The sequence below is a fragment of the Quercus robur genome, chromosome 6, assembly GCF_932294415.1.
Source record: "Quercus robur chromosome 6, dhQueRobu3.1, whole genome shotgun sequence".
Lineage (NCBI taxonomy): Eukaryota > Viridiplantae > Streptophyta > Magnoliopsida > Fagales > Fagaceae > Quercus > Quercus robur.
In genome coordinates, this window is record NC_065539.1 from 35,175,930 (window position 1) to 35,191,483 (window position 15,554).

General features: G+C 35.7%; 2 protein-coding genes across 2 annotated transcripts; both read left to right on the forward strand.

The window, feature by feature from the left end:
* Positions 1-624: 624 nt before the first annotated feature.
* LOC126688581 (cyanate hydratase) lies at positions 625-4,316 on the forward strand. Its single transcript, XM_050383327.1, has 4 exons — positions 625-974; positions 1,054-1,125; positions 2,222-2,330; positions 4,030-4,316. The coding sequence occupies exons 1-4, from the start codon at positions 706-708 to the stop codon at positions 4,066-4,068; spliced, it is 489 nt and encodes a 162-aa protein (XP_050239284.1). The 5' UTR covers positions 625-705; the 3' UTR covers positions 4,069-4,316.
* A 2,691-nt stretch (positions 4,317-7,007) lies between these two features.
* On the forward strand, positions 7,008-10,425 carry LOC126688582 (multiple organellar RNA editing factor 2, chloroplastic-like). Its single transcript, XM_050383328.1, has 4 exons — positions 7,008-7,503; positions 7,594-7,691; positions 8,089-8,154; positions 10,014-10,425. Exons 1-4 carry the CDS (start codon positions 7,091-7,093, stop codon positions 10,154-10,156), a joined length of 720 nt encoding a protein of 239 aa, XP_050239285.1. The 5' UTR covers positions 7,008-7,090; the 3' UTR covers positions 10,157-10,425.
* The last annotated feature ends 5,129 nt before the right edge of the window (positions 10,426-15,554 follow it).

Here is a 15,554-nt window from a genome sequence, read left to right on the forward strand (position 1 = left end):
TGAAACCATGGTTGTTGTTTTGCTTCAATGGTTATGGGTTTGCAAGCCTCACTGTATTTTTGTCTCTGTTCACTTCTCCCACTTGGAGAATCACTTGCAAAAAGAAGATGGACTTCCTTGTATGTCTCAAGTAGAGCAATAGTCGTAGAAAAGCGTGAATTTTGGATTGGGTGTATTTCAGATGTTAGATATGAAATAAATATAAGTCGGGATCATGTACTGACAATTATGAATGAGTTCTAATAATAGCCATTCTATTCCCAATCTGAAATTTGATTTTCTTTTTGTTATTTTATAAGTTGAGACATTCCATTCTATAAGTTGAGACATTTTTCTGGGTTTGGGTTTCTGCTTTGGGAGAGAGACAGGGCTGAAGGAGAAGGGGAAATTAGAAAAAAAGAAATATTGATGGGGGATGAAAATGGTACGCGGGTAACAAAACAGAAGTGGTTTGACACAATAATAGTTGTGGGGTCCATGAATAGTGTGAAAAAATTGAGTGATGAAAATAAAAATGATGTTGCCAAATAAGTGTGAAAAAATGAGTGATAAGTGATGAAAATTGAGTGACGGAAATTGAGTGATGAAAAATCCTTATCCAAACAGGCTCTTAGTGGTTAGCCAAAAAGAGGTCACTTAGAAGTGTGTCCATTTGGAGCTGTACAAAGATCTGAATATCTCATTCTACAGTTTGTTTGTTTGGAAATGGAAGAGAACAAAGCAAGCATAGCGAATCGGCTACAGGCGGTGAAGCACAAGTCCGGCAAGTCGTACAGTGAATTAGCTGCAGAGACTGGGCTCACCAACGTGTACGTGGCCCAGCTCCTCAAACGACAAGCACAGCTCAAGCCTGACACTGCCCCTAAACTCCGGGCAGCGCTGCCCGACCTGCCCGAAGACCTCATCCAAGAGATGATGAAGCCACCCATGCGCTCTTACGATCCCAACTTGATCCAAGAGCCCACTGTCTACAGGTTTTAATTTTTATTTTTAATTTAATTTCTTCTTCTTTTTTTTTTTGGTTAATATTAGTGTTTGATTTTTGTATTGTAGGTTGAATGAAGCGATTATGCATTTTGGTGAGAGCATCAAGGAGATTATCAATGAGGAGTTTGGTGATGGCATGTAAGTAATAAATTTACACCTTTTCACTTGCTTCTCAAAAATGTCCTATGCCCCCTTTTATATTATAAGCCTATATGTGTGGTTATGACCAACATTAATGTTACAAATTTTACTATCGGTGTGTCATCAATCGCTTCAAAACAATTTAAACATTTATTTATTAGGTGGTTGACATGACACATACCAATCATATTCATTTCCACTATCACTATCAGTTTGTGAATCTTATATGGTAAAATTTGTGGAAAAAAAAGTTTTGTTTCAAACCAATTTGGAGCGTATTATGTGGTGATTGAAGTAACCATTTTTGTGTAGTTTTAGTCACATGATTTTTTTTATCGAGTCCTGTGATTTGTTTAAATAATACATATGGATAGTTTTATGAATTGCCACATAATGGGTTGGAAAAGATAATGATTTTGTAACCAAATTTTGTCCAAACTTGTGGTACCTTTAGCATTTTCTATACTCCAAACCAGTTTGGAGAAATCTTTTCCGTGGTTGCGGTGGCGGCGGTGACGACGACAACAACGACGATGGTGGCGGTGTCCCTGTCCCTTGTAGTTCTTGTGTGTGGTTGGTGAGCCAGAGGTTATTTTCCCCAAGGAGGCAGGCAGTGGGCATCCCAGGGGCATGCCCGCATGCACCCCACGCCACATCGCCCCACATCATCCCGCACTCCTCCAAACTCATTACATGGCAATTCATAAAACCATATTCGTGATTATTTAAATAAGTAACATGACTCATTGAATAGTTCATGTGATTAAAAATACAAAATTTTTCCACAACCAATTATTTTATCCATTTTGCTTATAAGAATGGGGTGGAGGGTGAACTCATGGTTCAAACACTTACTCTGGGTGTGTAACATACCAATTAAACAAAATTATATGTTTAATTTCAAATTTTGTGTAATTGTCATTTCTGTTCAGTGTTCATAGATAAGGTTCTTGAATCTTCATTGTTCATAAGAAACTCTGGTAGCAAATACAGTAACATGCTAAACCCTGCAAAATGACATCTTGGCTGTCAAATTTAACTTTAGGTCATTTGATTATTAACTTAGTAATTCGCTATTCTATTTTATGTGTAGCATGTCAGCTATAGATTTCTATTGCTCGGTGGACAAGGTTAAAGGTGTGGATGGGAAGGATCGTGCAGTTGTGATGCTTGATGGGAAATTTTTACCTTACACTGAGCAGGTAACTTTCCTGGAATGCCAAATTTCTGATTGTAACATGTTGACAACTTGACATAGAATCAATGTTATATTTATTGTTTTTAAAAGAGAGAGAGAGAGAGGGACAGGGAGATTCAAATTTGTATTAATTGATAGCTTGAAAGTCTATATTTCTTGATAGAAAATATATTCTTTAAAACTGGGGTAGATAGTGAAACTAAACTTTGAAGTTCTAAATTATCTAACCTCAGCTTGACATGGTATCCCTCACATAATAATTGAGTTTTTCATGCATGTGAGGATTGAAATACAGCTTCCCAGATGTTAAGCCAGTAGAGTTAGAGGATTTATTAATTCTTTTCCCCTACCTTTTCACTTTTGGAACTAATCAGAGGCCTACTGATGAACTTGATCCTGTCCATGTTGTTTTTCATGTTTTCAGCATCTGTCATCCTGTTCATTAGTATTTCTTTTTATCTGTTTACATGGATTCTAAGGTCAACCATGTTATCCCCCTGTTGGACAACTAGTTTTTGCTGTTAATAGTGGCTGCTCCATTTTGGGCTTAATGGAAATAGAGTATTTTATGGCATGTGTCTCCTCTATGGGAGATTACCTAGATGGCTAGATGAGAGTGCTTATTTGAATTGATCTCCAAGGTCTTGAGGAAATTCCATGAGACCCCATAGTGCCAATGCTCATGTCTAATTGGCTGTGTTTTTCTTCATACAGTAACAGCTTCACCATGGGGTTCATTTTTAACTACTCTTTTATGGCTATCAGCACATGATTTTTTTTCTTCATCATGTCTGAGGGATTCAAAGTTTACATAATAGCATCTCACATCCTTGAAGAACAATTGAATTGTTTCTACATTCTGCATCCTTATGTCCAACATTTTTTCTCCTTGTAATTGTAGGTTGTATTCTGAATGATCCTCTTCATACTACATACCCCACTTCCCCTTTTGTTATCCTCCCAAAAATTCCTTTCCACAAACTCTAATGACCTTACAGCTCAAAAAAGTCAAAAGATATTGAATACGCAATTTGGAAGGAAATTTTTTCCAGCACCAAGATCTTTGACAGGCATGGGGATTATTTTACAATGTCATCAAAATGTTATAGAAATCCCTGTTTTAAAATTCAAAAAGAAAAAAATGTGGGGGGGGGGGGGGGGGGGGGGGGGGGGGGGTTGGGGGTCAAAATATAAAACTAATTAATGAACTCTTTGACAACATCAAAGAAATCCGTTGGACTGGCAGATTCACATCTCTTACAACCAACAGAGTTCTCTGTTCTTGGAGCAGAAGCTTTAAATTCACCCCATGGTATTATTTCTAATAAATCTGCAGGACAGGCTCTAATACTTTGAGTACACCCTATAAATGTATCATAAATCTTTCTGAATGTGACATTATATATATATATTTTTTTGAACATCATAAATTTTTGATCTAGTAAACTTGCAAAGGAATTATATGTCACACTAGATGAATCAATGATTTTTCAGAATTTTCTAGTCAATCTGTTTCTGGTATGCTTTACACAAATGCCTATTGATATTGAAACACTAATACTCTGCTGGAGTTGTGTTGTTGTATCAGCCATGTGATATATGCCTTCGTTAATCATTTAGGCCATTAACATGCTTTGTAGTCCTTAACATCAGTATATTACAAAGTGCAAACATGCTTAAAGTTTTGTAATTATTTTGGACAGAAATCAGAACACATGGTTTCAAGGCTGAGATTACAGTGAAATAAATGAATATCCTCACGCTGACTGCTGAGGTGGTTATCTCATATTTCTTTTCTCCGTCACCTTGTATCAATAAATGCCCAAAAACTCTGTATGGTTGTGAACTTGTAAGTGCCCTAAGCTTTGTTGAATAAAATGACTGCTCAAGTCTTTGTATCCGTATTGCTATTTTTCTCTGAAGAACAATTAAATGTGTTGCTTTATATAAAGGCAGCCATCAATGGCCATCTAGAATTTGCTTGCTCCCATTTTGAGACTCTGTTTTAAGTTTGTTTCTTAATCTGTGACTTAACTTTACCAAACTGTTTAGCATTAACAAAAAAAATTAGCATTAACTTTACCAAACTAAATATTAACCTATTATATGTTGAAATTTGCAAAAGCTGCCCGAAAAAAAAAAGAAAAAAAGAAAAAAAAAAAAAAAGGTTGAGTTTCACTAGTTTTTGGATGAATTTTCAGAAAATGGTCAAATATTTATTTCCTATCATTTTTTTGGGGGTAAAATGCAAACACACTGCAGAATGTCTTTGCACTCTTCCTTGAATGTTCTTCAAACCAACAATAAATATTCTATTGAACAAGATATAGCTTTATCTCCCCACCCAATAAAAAATAAAAAAAAATTAAACTAAACTTTCTTTCATGATTTAGAATTTTGAGACCCCTCCCAAAAAAATTAAAAACAATAAAATCCGCCTCTCCCCTTGAGTTCTTCCATTTCATCTTATCCTTCGAGTTTTCTTTTGTGGCTTCTATTGGGAGCATTTCTTGTTGATGTATTTTATAGCATAATTGATGGACAATAATGTTTTCTATGTAATAAATTTCATTTTAAAGAGAAAAGAAAGAAAATGTTTAGTATATTTTATCAATGTCTTTTAAGGTTTAAAACATTTAAACAAAAATAATTGTAGGGAAAAAAAGGGAGAAAAGAGCATATGACTTTTATAATGTGGAATAGACATTATACCAAAAATGATCATTCAAAGAACACAGAAGTGCTAAAAGTAATATATTGAGATAAGAATTGCTAAAATCGATATGCTACACAACAATGAAAGATTGCACTTAGCCAGTGGCCAGGTTCCATAACACAGCGGTTTGCAAGTTCTTGATTCATTGAGACATTTGCTCACAACAAAACAATCCTATATGCTGCCACAGTCAGATGAAAATTATCTCAAAACAGATTTGAGTTCCTGTCCTGGCTTGGATGCATATACGGAGCACACTGTCTCTTTTCCTTTTGTTCAACAAAGCAACACAAATTTGTTACATCCTTAAACCCGAATTAAAAGAAGGACAAAGTTTACCTACAACCCGATTTGAAGGAAAAGTAAATTGTAGTGTAAATTGTTTTTTAGTGGAGGCTCTTACTGCATCTACAAGGATCTTCCACCATGTCGTAAATAAGTTTGTAAGTTTGCGCGAGAATGAATGTTATCCCCTCAAGTTTGGAGGTTCAAGTCCATCAGCTTAAAATATAGCTTGCCATTGAACATGGTTGGCATGTATTTAATTCTTTTTGACAGCTCACTTTTTGTTCAGCTTTGTTCATAACTGATGGAAAACAACCAATGGGGCCAAGTTCAAACAACATCATCTTCCTAGCACCTAAATTGTATAAATCCTGCATAGTTATACCACCATGCCTAAGGACATAGAAATATGTCACTTGATAATTTTCAAAAAAATTTATTTGTCATTAATTATTTTAATTTAGGTTTTTTTTTTTTTTTTTTTTTTTGTGTGTGTGTATGTGAAAAGAAGTGAGAAATGTGATCCTAATATTTGATTTCAAATGAAAAGCAAATATAATGTAGATGGACAGTTAGTATTCAGTGCATGAAACTTCCACTTGTATGGGATTTGAGAAAAGGTTATGATAAACAGCCTTACTCCCGATTTATTTTAGAGATGTTGAAAACTAGACTAAAACCCACAACTTGCTTTTTTTTGTTAAAGCCTAAAAGACACTTGTCATCGCATTAATGTTTGACCTATAAAAGTACTATAAATAAAATAAAAAAATAAGAAAATGAGACTTACCTTTGACTGATTTTCCAATTCGAGCATATAAGGAGATCACCAAATTTGTTCATGTTGTACGACTTACTACTATTTTAATGTTGTGGCTGGAGGTATATGTATAAATAGTCTCCCTTTACTTTTTTCCTTTTTGTTAAATATGCTCACAATATTAATTAGTGCCAATAAATCTATTAAAAAATAGCTTGATTTTATCAAAAGCCAGCAAATTTTCCACCATAGGCGGTGAGTCATTCAAAATATGGAAGTCAATTTTTTGTACAGCTCCCATTTTTGCTAAACTGTTAGCACATTTATTAGCTTCCCTATAAATATTTCACTGTATAATTAGTGAAGGTTCTCGTCAGATTCCTGCAATTAGATAATAAAGGTTCCAACATAAGGTTTATAGAAGAGGAATTAGTAAACATGAATCCTAGAACTTCATCATCCATTTCTACGTCTATGTTATTGATATCTAGTTGTCGAGCCAGAGAAAGGCCGTCTTTAAGGGCTCATAGCTCCGCCATAATACTTGAAGTATCCCCTAAATTCCTTGCAAATCTGGAAATCCAGTCCCCAGTAGTTCAAAGTTCAAACAGATCTTTTGGGGGCTACACAATGAAACAAATCAGCCACTGAATTGAATTTACTTGGAGAGAACTGACTCTGAACTTCCTCATGCCTAATGGGTTGGACTCACAACTCAAATTTCTTCACTTCATGGGCTCATAGTCATAGTCATAGCTCACATATTTTTCTACTTCCTCAGAAAAATAGAAGAGAGGAATTGAGAAAAATCTTTCTAATAAGTGGCCCAAGCAAAATGGCCCAAAACTAAAACCAAAGCCCAAGAAACTCTACTCTCAAAAAGAAAAAAGAAAAAAACGAAAGATAATAAATACCTATCTCGAATACTCGATCAGTTACAAAACCCTCCTCAAAAACCCTCATTTTCACTGAGACACAGTCTCATCCCAAATTAGTGAAAGAAATGGCTCTAACCCTAGCGAGAGCCCTCTCCTCCGCCACACTCCGCCACCCAACAACCACTCTATCAAAGCGCGTTCTCTCCACAATCACCCACCCTCCTCCCATCCCCACCACCCTCTTCCTCTCTCGCAGACGACCCCTCGCTCCTCTCTCCTCCGCCGCTATCCCCTCCACCGCCGCAACCCGCTTCACCTCAATCCGATGCCGCGTGAACCGCTCCGGCAACTCGGCCTACTCCCCACTCAACTCCGGCTCCAACTTCAGCGACCGCCCACCCACCGAAATGGCCCCACTCTTCCCTGGCTGCGACTACGAGCATTGGCTCATCGTCATGGACAAGCCTGGCGGCGAAGGCGCCACCAAACAACAGATGATCGATTGTTACATCCAGACACTCGCTAAAATCGTTGGAAGGTATTGTAGTTGTGAATGTTGTTAGATCTTGTCAGGTTTTTTGTTTATTTTCGAGGTTGAAAGTTAATGTTGTTCGGTTTTTTGAAATAGTGAGGAGGAAGCGAAGAAGAAGATTTACAATGTGTCGTGCGAGAGGTATTTTGGGTTTGGCTGTGAAATTGACGAGGAGACCTCTAATAAGCTTGAAGGTAATGTCTGTCTTTCACTTTTTGTACATTTCATTTCATTTTTTTCTTTAAAGATACACTGTTTTTTGGTGCCTAAACTTTAGCCCATGAACTGTTTAGTCCCTGATTGATTTTAGTATCAAACAAAGTGATTGCTTTTACTCCGTAATGTGTTTAATAGAGTGATGATTTGTAAGTTCTTAGTTTGGCCAAAAAAAAAAAAAAAAGGACTAAAATCGCTCATGGACTAAACTTTAGGAACAATGTATTTGAGCATTTTTTTTATACTATTAACTTAATATATAAATGTTTATATATACTTAACAGCGTTATTGAGTCCTAGCGTGTCCCGTTGTGTACAGCTAGTGTACTTGGGTAGCACTTTTTTCCTGATTTTAATGAAATTATTTGTTGACAGGCTTACCTGGAGTTCTGTTTGTGCTTCCTGATTCTTATGTGGATCCTGAATATAAGGACTATGGGGGTAAGTCTTTGAGTTTCAGATTAATATTGGGACTCACTGCACATACATGCATATTTTAACTCTGATTTGTAGCTTTTAGCTTTCTTGTATTCATAAAAATTTTTGTTGGTCTATGATTTCAAGCCACTGCTGCCTCCCTATTTCAGTGTGCATCTTTTACCTGTGTGTTTGAAACTGTAAGAGTGGTTGATACAAGTTATTCCTTTTGAAATTGCATGCACCATTTATTCTTAAGCTTAAATTCCTGTAACAAGCAAGATCTTCATTTGTACATTACTGGACTTAGAATGATTTCTAAATGTTGATTAGTACTTTATGCATCATGAGGTTGATTAGCTGGTGTGAAAGATAAAGTGGCCTTGTTTAATGATTTGATTATTTGTTAGATAAATAACACGCCTTGCATGAGATGTGAATGCGTTTGTTCAGGTCATGCATTTCCATAGTTTTATGTGGACAATCAGTGGTAGTGATTATTAATTTGGTAAAATATCCCAGTCCTTGGAGGAGCTAAAGAGTCTTTTGAACAATGTTTAGTTTCGATTTCGAATGTAATGGACTTGTGTAAAAATGTCTCTCTTAACTGTTCTGTGCTTTGTATACATCATGGAGATGCAGATCAGTGCACAGAACAGTGGAGATGAAAGAGGATGTTATATCCTTTTGATGTTTTGCTGATGCAAATGCATGCATATCCTTCAGAAAATTAGGATTGAGCATTAACCCTCCAGGCCATGACCTGTCATTTTAAAGCCTTTGTTGTGTATTAATTCTGATTAGCTCAGGTGAGCAACCATGAAATGAAGACATTATGGTTGTCGATTGTAATATTTATTTATTTTCCTTTTCAAGTGTTTTGGAAAATGGAAATTAATATTGCCATGAGAAGCTTTGCAATTTTTTACTATAAGCAGTCCATCTTGGCAAAGCTAGTAGCCCCCAAGGGGGTCATGTCTAGTTTTGAATGCAAATGGACTCATAGTGAAATTCTCTCTCAAGCTGTTCTCTTCATATTCTGTGGAGTTACAGAATCAATAGAGTTGATACATTGATTGTATTGACATTTTGGTTGTTGATTGTAATATTTATTTCTCTTTCTTTTCAAGTGTATTGGAAACTATGAATTAATATTGCCAAGTGCAGCTTACAAATTTTTACCATAAGCAGTCCATCTTGGCAAAGCTAGTAGCCCCAAAGGGGTTATGTCTAGCTTTGAATGCAAATGTACTCAAACTGAAATTCTCTCTCAACATGTTCTGTGCTTTCCATATTATGTGAAGTTACGGATTCAGTAGTACTGATACATTGGCCATATCTTTTCCCTTCTTGAGGTGTATAGATTGCTGATCAGCAGTAATTAAAAGCGCAATCCATTTCCTTTATTTATAATATCAATATCCAGTAGATGTAAGTTTATGTACCCTGCCAATGATGTCCATTTATCAAAAAATGGGAAATCCATTCTTTACATATTCATGTTTTTTTACGAGTTTGAGATTCAGACATCTGGAGCAACCTTACCATTCGAAATATCATAACATACTTGAACTGGGAGACCATTAGCAATTGTTCCTTGTTATTATTGATTTCCCTTCGGCTACAAAGCCCATGGACACAATAAATGTGCACCATTTCTGTGCTCCGTATCATTGCAATTCTTCACATATGTATGATCTATTATAATCTTTTGTTTTAAAGATTTTCTATTCTATGTTTTTGCATCATCACCTTTTCTTGGAAAGGGAGCCATTCCATAATTTGTTACCTGTCTCTAGATTAGCTTGACATATTCAAATATGGTTAACGTGATTCATGAGGTTTAATGGACACAATTTTGCAAATCTTTTTGTGCATTGCAGCTGAATTGTTTGTGAATGGGGAGATTGTTCAAAGGTCACCTGAAAGACAGAGGAGGGTGGAGCCACAGCCACAGAGAGCTCAAGACAGACCAAGATACAATGACAGAACTCGGTATGTGCGTCGTAGAGAAAATATGCGGTGAAACACAGAATAGTGCAGTCATCTTGAGGTGAAATACAGCATGGAAAGATTTTCTGTGTAGATATCTAAGCTCTCTCTAAAACTTGTTGGACAATGGGAACCTATATAATTGTTGGGTTATGTGTGGTGCCTGAAAGTCTCCATCCTAGGCTAGTTGAACTTGTAACTATGATATTTGGTGTTGTCAGTGTCTGTCCCGTTTATGAACATTGTATGATGACTGTCAAGTTTTTCTTTCTACATGCTTGGTGCTCCTTATTTGTGTGACAATTTTATATCTTTACCATTTCCACCAAATAATGCTGAGCAGGACTAGAGAATGTTGTAATATTATAACATTCCTATTCTTCTTCAGCTTTGGCTGTACCACTATAATAGAACTGAATTTCTTGTTCTTTTTTGCCATCGCGGTAAGTGCCATACATATAAGCATAGTTTGCTATACATATAAACACAGATGTTAGTATCGCATGATATGCAATATGTATCATATAATATGTATTGTATCGTCTGTAAAAAGTTTTGTATCGTAAGTGCTCATAAATCTTACAATAAAGTATACGTATCATATGAATCATATCGTAAAATCGTATGTATTGTTTTATACATGGATGTATGCTTTAAAATAAGTTTTTTTTTTTGGGTTAAAATTTGTACTTTTATTTAAATCTTACATGTTAGACTTGTTTTTGACACAATGATTAGGTTACTTAATTTAGTCTAATAAAATAACATGTCAATAAGTTTTTTCTTTTCTTTTTCTCCTACAAAATTTGGACTGTAAACTTACACTTCACCTTCATATTTACAAATTTCCTTCATATACTATTAATAAGGTATTAATTGATAATATAATTATTTTTTGTTTTTGTCATTTTGTTATAAGTCTAAGAAACTAGAATGTCAAGAAACTAGAATGTCAAGAAGAGTGTCAAGAAGAAATATTTTAAAAAAAAAATTATTAAAATAAAAGAACAAGAGGAGATGGTAAATGTTGATGATGATAAAGAAAATTTCAAGAAGAAATATTTTTTATAAAAAAATGATTAAAATAAAAGAACAAGAAGAGATAGTAAATGTTGATAATGATGAAGAAAATTTTAAGAAGAAATATTTTCTTAAAAAATTATTAAAATAAAAGAACAAGAAGAGATAGTAAATGTTGATGATGATGATGATGAAGAAAATTTCAATGAAGAAATAATTAAGAGGGTGTTTGGTAGGGGTATTTAAACAACGGTTTTTGTTGTTTAAACAACACAACACGTATTTCTATAATATTTTTTCATTTACACTAATTTCTATAAAATTTAAATAATGTTACAAGAACAATATTACCAAATGGGCCCTAAGTTTGCAAAATGATGAACATGATAATAACATTAACTTAGATGGAGTTGATTAGGTAAGATGATGAATATGATAAAAAGAAATTATTATTTTGTGTTATTTGTAATGTATTATAACTTTTAATTGAGTTTAATCATTTTTTTTTTTTTTTGAGAAAGTAATCGATTTGAATAAGTATGTTATAAACACATATTGTTTTGATTTATTTAGTTAGTTTATTAAATCTCACAATATAAATGATGAATAAATTAGTCATTAATTGAATATATTCAAAATTTATGATAAATATACCCTTTATATTTGTATATCTATATATTTTTTTTAAAATTTTATTAAGTATTTATGAATTTTATGATACAGAAAAATTAAAAATCAATTCACGATACGATTCATGTTTTAACAACTAGGTCTATTGGGCAAAGTTGTAAGATAAGCTAATCATGGATTTGGAAAAAAAAAAAAAAAAAAAAAAAAAAAAAAAAAAAAAAAAAAAAAAAAAAAAAAAAGTGTTGGAGCAAGGATCAAATATCTTTACAATCGAGTGAAAATCTCATTCAATTCTCAAGTCTGGTTGTTTATTGAATCAATGAAAATTTTGGCATCTCCTTCAAATTAGACGTACTTGAGACATTGGTTTATGGTTAAAGTGCTGGTAACGTGAGTGGCCTTTGCTTCTACCGGAGCCGGTGAGTGGGCAATGTCCTTTTCAGTTGAAATAGAAAGGATGGTACAATATCAATGTCCTTGTTATGGCAGCATCAAAGTTGAACTTTGTCCATCCAATCAATTGAGGGGGTGTTGGCTCTTTCGAGATTTTGGAGTTCCATGCTTCCATTTGGTTTGCAAAGAGATTCCCATGCATTGAGGTAGAGGTAATTCTTTGAATTGTGGTAAGTGGTAACCCCCAAAAATAATCTTTGAGTTCAACATCGATCTGTTGACAAGAATGTTTTGCTATTTGGAAGGATGACATCTAGTATGATGGAATGGTTTGTAAGGACGACTTGATTAGTGTGGCCCGGGCATTTTGGGATAAAATTTTTGCTTTCCATCCTGTGATGTGAATTTTGATTTTGTCAATTATGCCAAGGAAATGGGAGTTTTGTCGTCTCTTTATGTGCAGGGGAAAGCCTAGATAGAAGATCTTTAAGTTAAAAATTCTTAACCTAATTTGGTTACTGAGTTGTGACGTTGTGGATTTAGGGATGACCAAACTCACTGAACAGTGAGAACTTGGCCTGACCTGACTCAGTTGGTGCGGGTATTACCTACCCATCAAGGTGTTTAGGTATTGGGTGCGGGTATCCTTGTTTATCCGAATTTTTTGAATTGGATACAAGTAGATTGTCTTACATTACTACTTAATGAACTAGTTGATTTTCTTTTGTTGATGGTAAGACATAACTGGTTTTGGAACTAGATTAGATAGGAATAAATGACTTTCAAGTCTTCCATTTTTTGCTTGTGATAACCCACTTAAGTCATCGATGAACATGAGATGGGTAATTGAAGACAAGTTTGAGCTATTGTAGTACCCTTTTTTTTTTTTTTTTAATTTATTTTAAGGCTATTGTAGTACCTTTGAGTAGGCATTATGAATACAAAATTGAGAGATAAGAGTCAACTTGTTCGTAGATTAGGATGGAGTATGAAGGTGTTGTTATGCATTAGCTTATCAAAAGTTTTTTTCCATGGCCGATTAGAGAGTGCTGGCATGAAGAATCATAGGGACTAAAGCTATTTTTTTGACAAAGCACTTGCAAAAATCTTAGCATTTCATTTGGTGGCGGTAACTATTGTGAACAACGCAGAGAAGAGTCTTTTTTATTTTTATTTTTTTTAATAATTTCTTTTAGCTCCCTCCATTATTTGAGTCCAATATATATATATATATATATATATATAGATAGAGAGAGAGAGAGAGAGAGAGAGAGAGAGTGCTTCTTAGCAAAGACAATCATTTTCTCCTCTCCCTCATTTTTAGTTCTTGATCTTGCTTTTACACTCCATTGATTAAGCCAAGATCATAGACCCCATTTATTTACTCCAACTCTATTTTAATCCCATTGTGAGCAAAGTGTTGAAACTGCATAGCCAAAGGCTAGTAAGGTTTACTGAGAAATTCTTCAAGAGATTCTTGGAGTACTAGAGCCTAGAGGTTTTAGTTTAGAGGAGATTGCTATACAAGGATTTGGGAGTTCTTACTATAGCAACAGGAAGGCAATTAGGCTAGACAAAGGTTTTATGAGTCGTTGACTATGTAATTCAGTAATTGTTCAAATTGTAATTCAGTAATTGTTCAAATTATATTGATTTTCGATGGGACTGTGTTTGTTCCCATAATTGGTTTCCCTTTGATTTTCTACCTTGTAACCATTCTCTCTGTCTCAATATTTTAACTGCTTACCGTATTGTTAATTAGCAAGGGGTCTAATCTAAATTTGTTTAGGATTTTTCATAAACCTCCATTGATGTCTTAGCCATTTAGTAAGTATCTAATGTGCTTGCTCTATGGAGCAAGACTCTCATAGCCTGAGAAGCCAACAGGTTGTACATGGTCGACTTCTTAAAGTGGGCAAGAGGCACCCCCTTCTAGTCATTTTGCTTTTGTGTGTGTGTGACGGTGTGTGAGAGAGGGAGAGAGAGACACACAAAAAGAAAAATGAAAAAAAAGAAGAAGATAAAGACATAGTATTAAATTAATAAAAAAGGATAAAAATTGGCCAGAGGCCATTAGGGGCAAGTTAAAATCCACTTTGTTTTATTTTTATTTTATGGGAAGTTAAAATTCATTTTTTTAAGTAACCATAAAAATTTTTTAGTGGATTTTAACCATATAAATTATTTTTACATATATGATCAAAAAATTATATCCAAATAATTAATGCACAGAAAAGAAGCATTGTAACCTGCCACATATATAAAAAACTAATGCATTTATAATATTAGGGAAGATATGATATTATGTGTGGGGGCCCAAGAATCTACGGGCCCGGCTCGCTCACTTATAGGGAATCCACAGGCCCCCAAACTAAAGGAGGCCAGGTCCCAAGCCCGAAAGTAGTGAGCTCGATATGGCCAAAAGACACGTCCGAGGACCACTCCGTCCTCGGAAAGCCCAGGACCCCACTGACGAAAATGGGATACAGGCGAGCTTGAGAGGTCAGAAAATATCTCATGGAAATAGTCCTTAATACCCTTCCTTGACATAACACTGCCCCTAACAAAGCCGGGATCTTAGGCTTTATGGATCATCTACAGCAAATTTGGGACTAGACTGATGGGACAGATATCTGTCCCGGAAAGATCGACCCTACACGTGGACGAAGGACAACTAACGTAGGCTAGTATAAAAGAGAATGTTATGTGACCAAAGAGGGGACTCCCATCTGGCTTCTGGAGAAAGACTTGATGAAAGTGAGGGTCTGGATAAGACACGCCGGACATCACCTAAAATCCCACCGATGGGTGACCGGGAACAGCGCCCTCACGCCTCGGATCATATCCGAGGAGCCAAATCCTCCTAGATACAAGATTGAAGGGCCTGAATATCCAGCCCGAAGCTCTTCCTCATGTCGGTATGCCTGTAGTCCGGCCCGAGATGCCGCCCCTCGACCCAACGCTGGCCTTTTGTTAAGCCCACTCTCTACAAATATCATTGTGAGGGATTTTCCTTGCGCGAGCCCAACAACGTTGATGGGCCGCTGAAGATTTTGTGTCCCTACAATTGGCGCCGTCTGTGGGAAAGGGCTTGCGCGTTGGCACGGGTGGCGCACGAGTCAGCTCTCCAGCAAACAGAGGCTCACGGGTTTTTCCCATTCCCGGCGACGTACGGTTGTTACTCCGCCATGAGCCACCGCTAGGAGCTGCGCCGTGCACTGCCAACGGAGTGGACAGCTCTAGGGGCTTGCGGCCTCGAGCCAACTCTTCCCTCTCTGGTCTAGGGGCTGACCTTCAAGGAATAAGTCAGTATAGAGAAAAGACTATCAACAACGAAGAACTCTTATAAGTAATGGACAGAACCAAGGCCTTGCATGGTCCTCGGACCC

Excerpts from the sequence above, each read along its gene's own strand:
- LOC126688581 (XM_050383327.1), top strand. The coding sequence starts at position 706 with ATGGAAGAGAACAAAGCAAGCATAGCGAATCGGCTACAGGCGGTGAAG. Across the intron at positions 975-1,053 it reads CAAGAGCCCACTGTCTACAG|GTTGAATGAAGCGATTATGC; the intron begins GTTTTAATTTTT and ends TTTGTATTGTAG. Across the intron at positions 1,126-2,221 it reads GAGGAGTTTGGTGATGGCAT|CATGTCAGCTATAGATTTCT; the intron begins GTAAGTAATAAA and ends TTTTATGTGTAG.
- LOC126688582 (XM_050383328.1), top strand. The coding sequence starts at position 7,091 with ATGGCTCTAACCCTAGCGAGAGCCCTCTCCTCCGCCACACTCCGCCAC. Across the intron at positions 7,504-7,593 it reads CTCGCTAAAATCGTTGGAAG|TGAGGAGGAAGCGAAGAAGA; the intron begins GTATTGTAGTTG and ends TTTTTGAAATAG. Across the intron at positions 7,692-8,088 it reads GACCTCTAATAAGCTTGAAG|GCTTACCTGGAGTTCTGTTT; the intron begins GTAATGTCTGTC and ends ATTTGTTGACAG.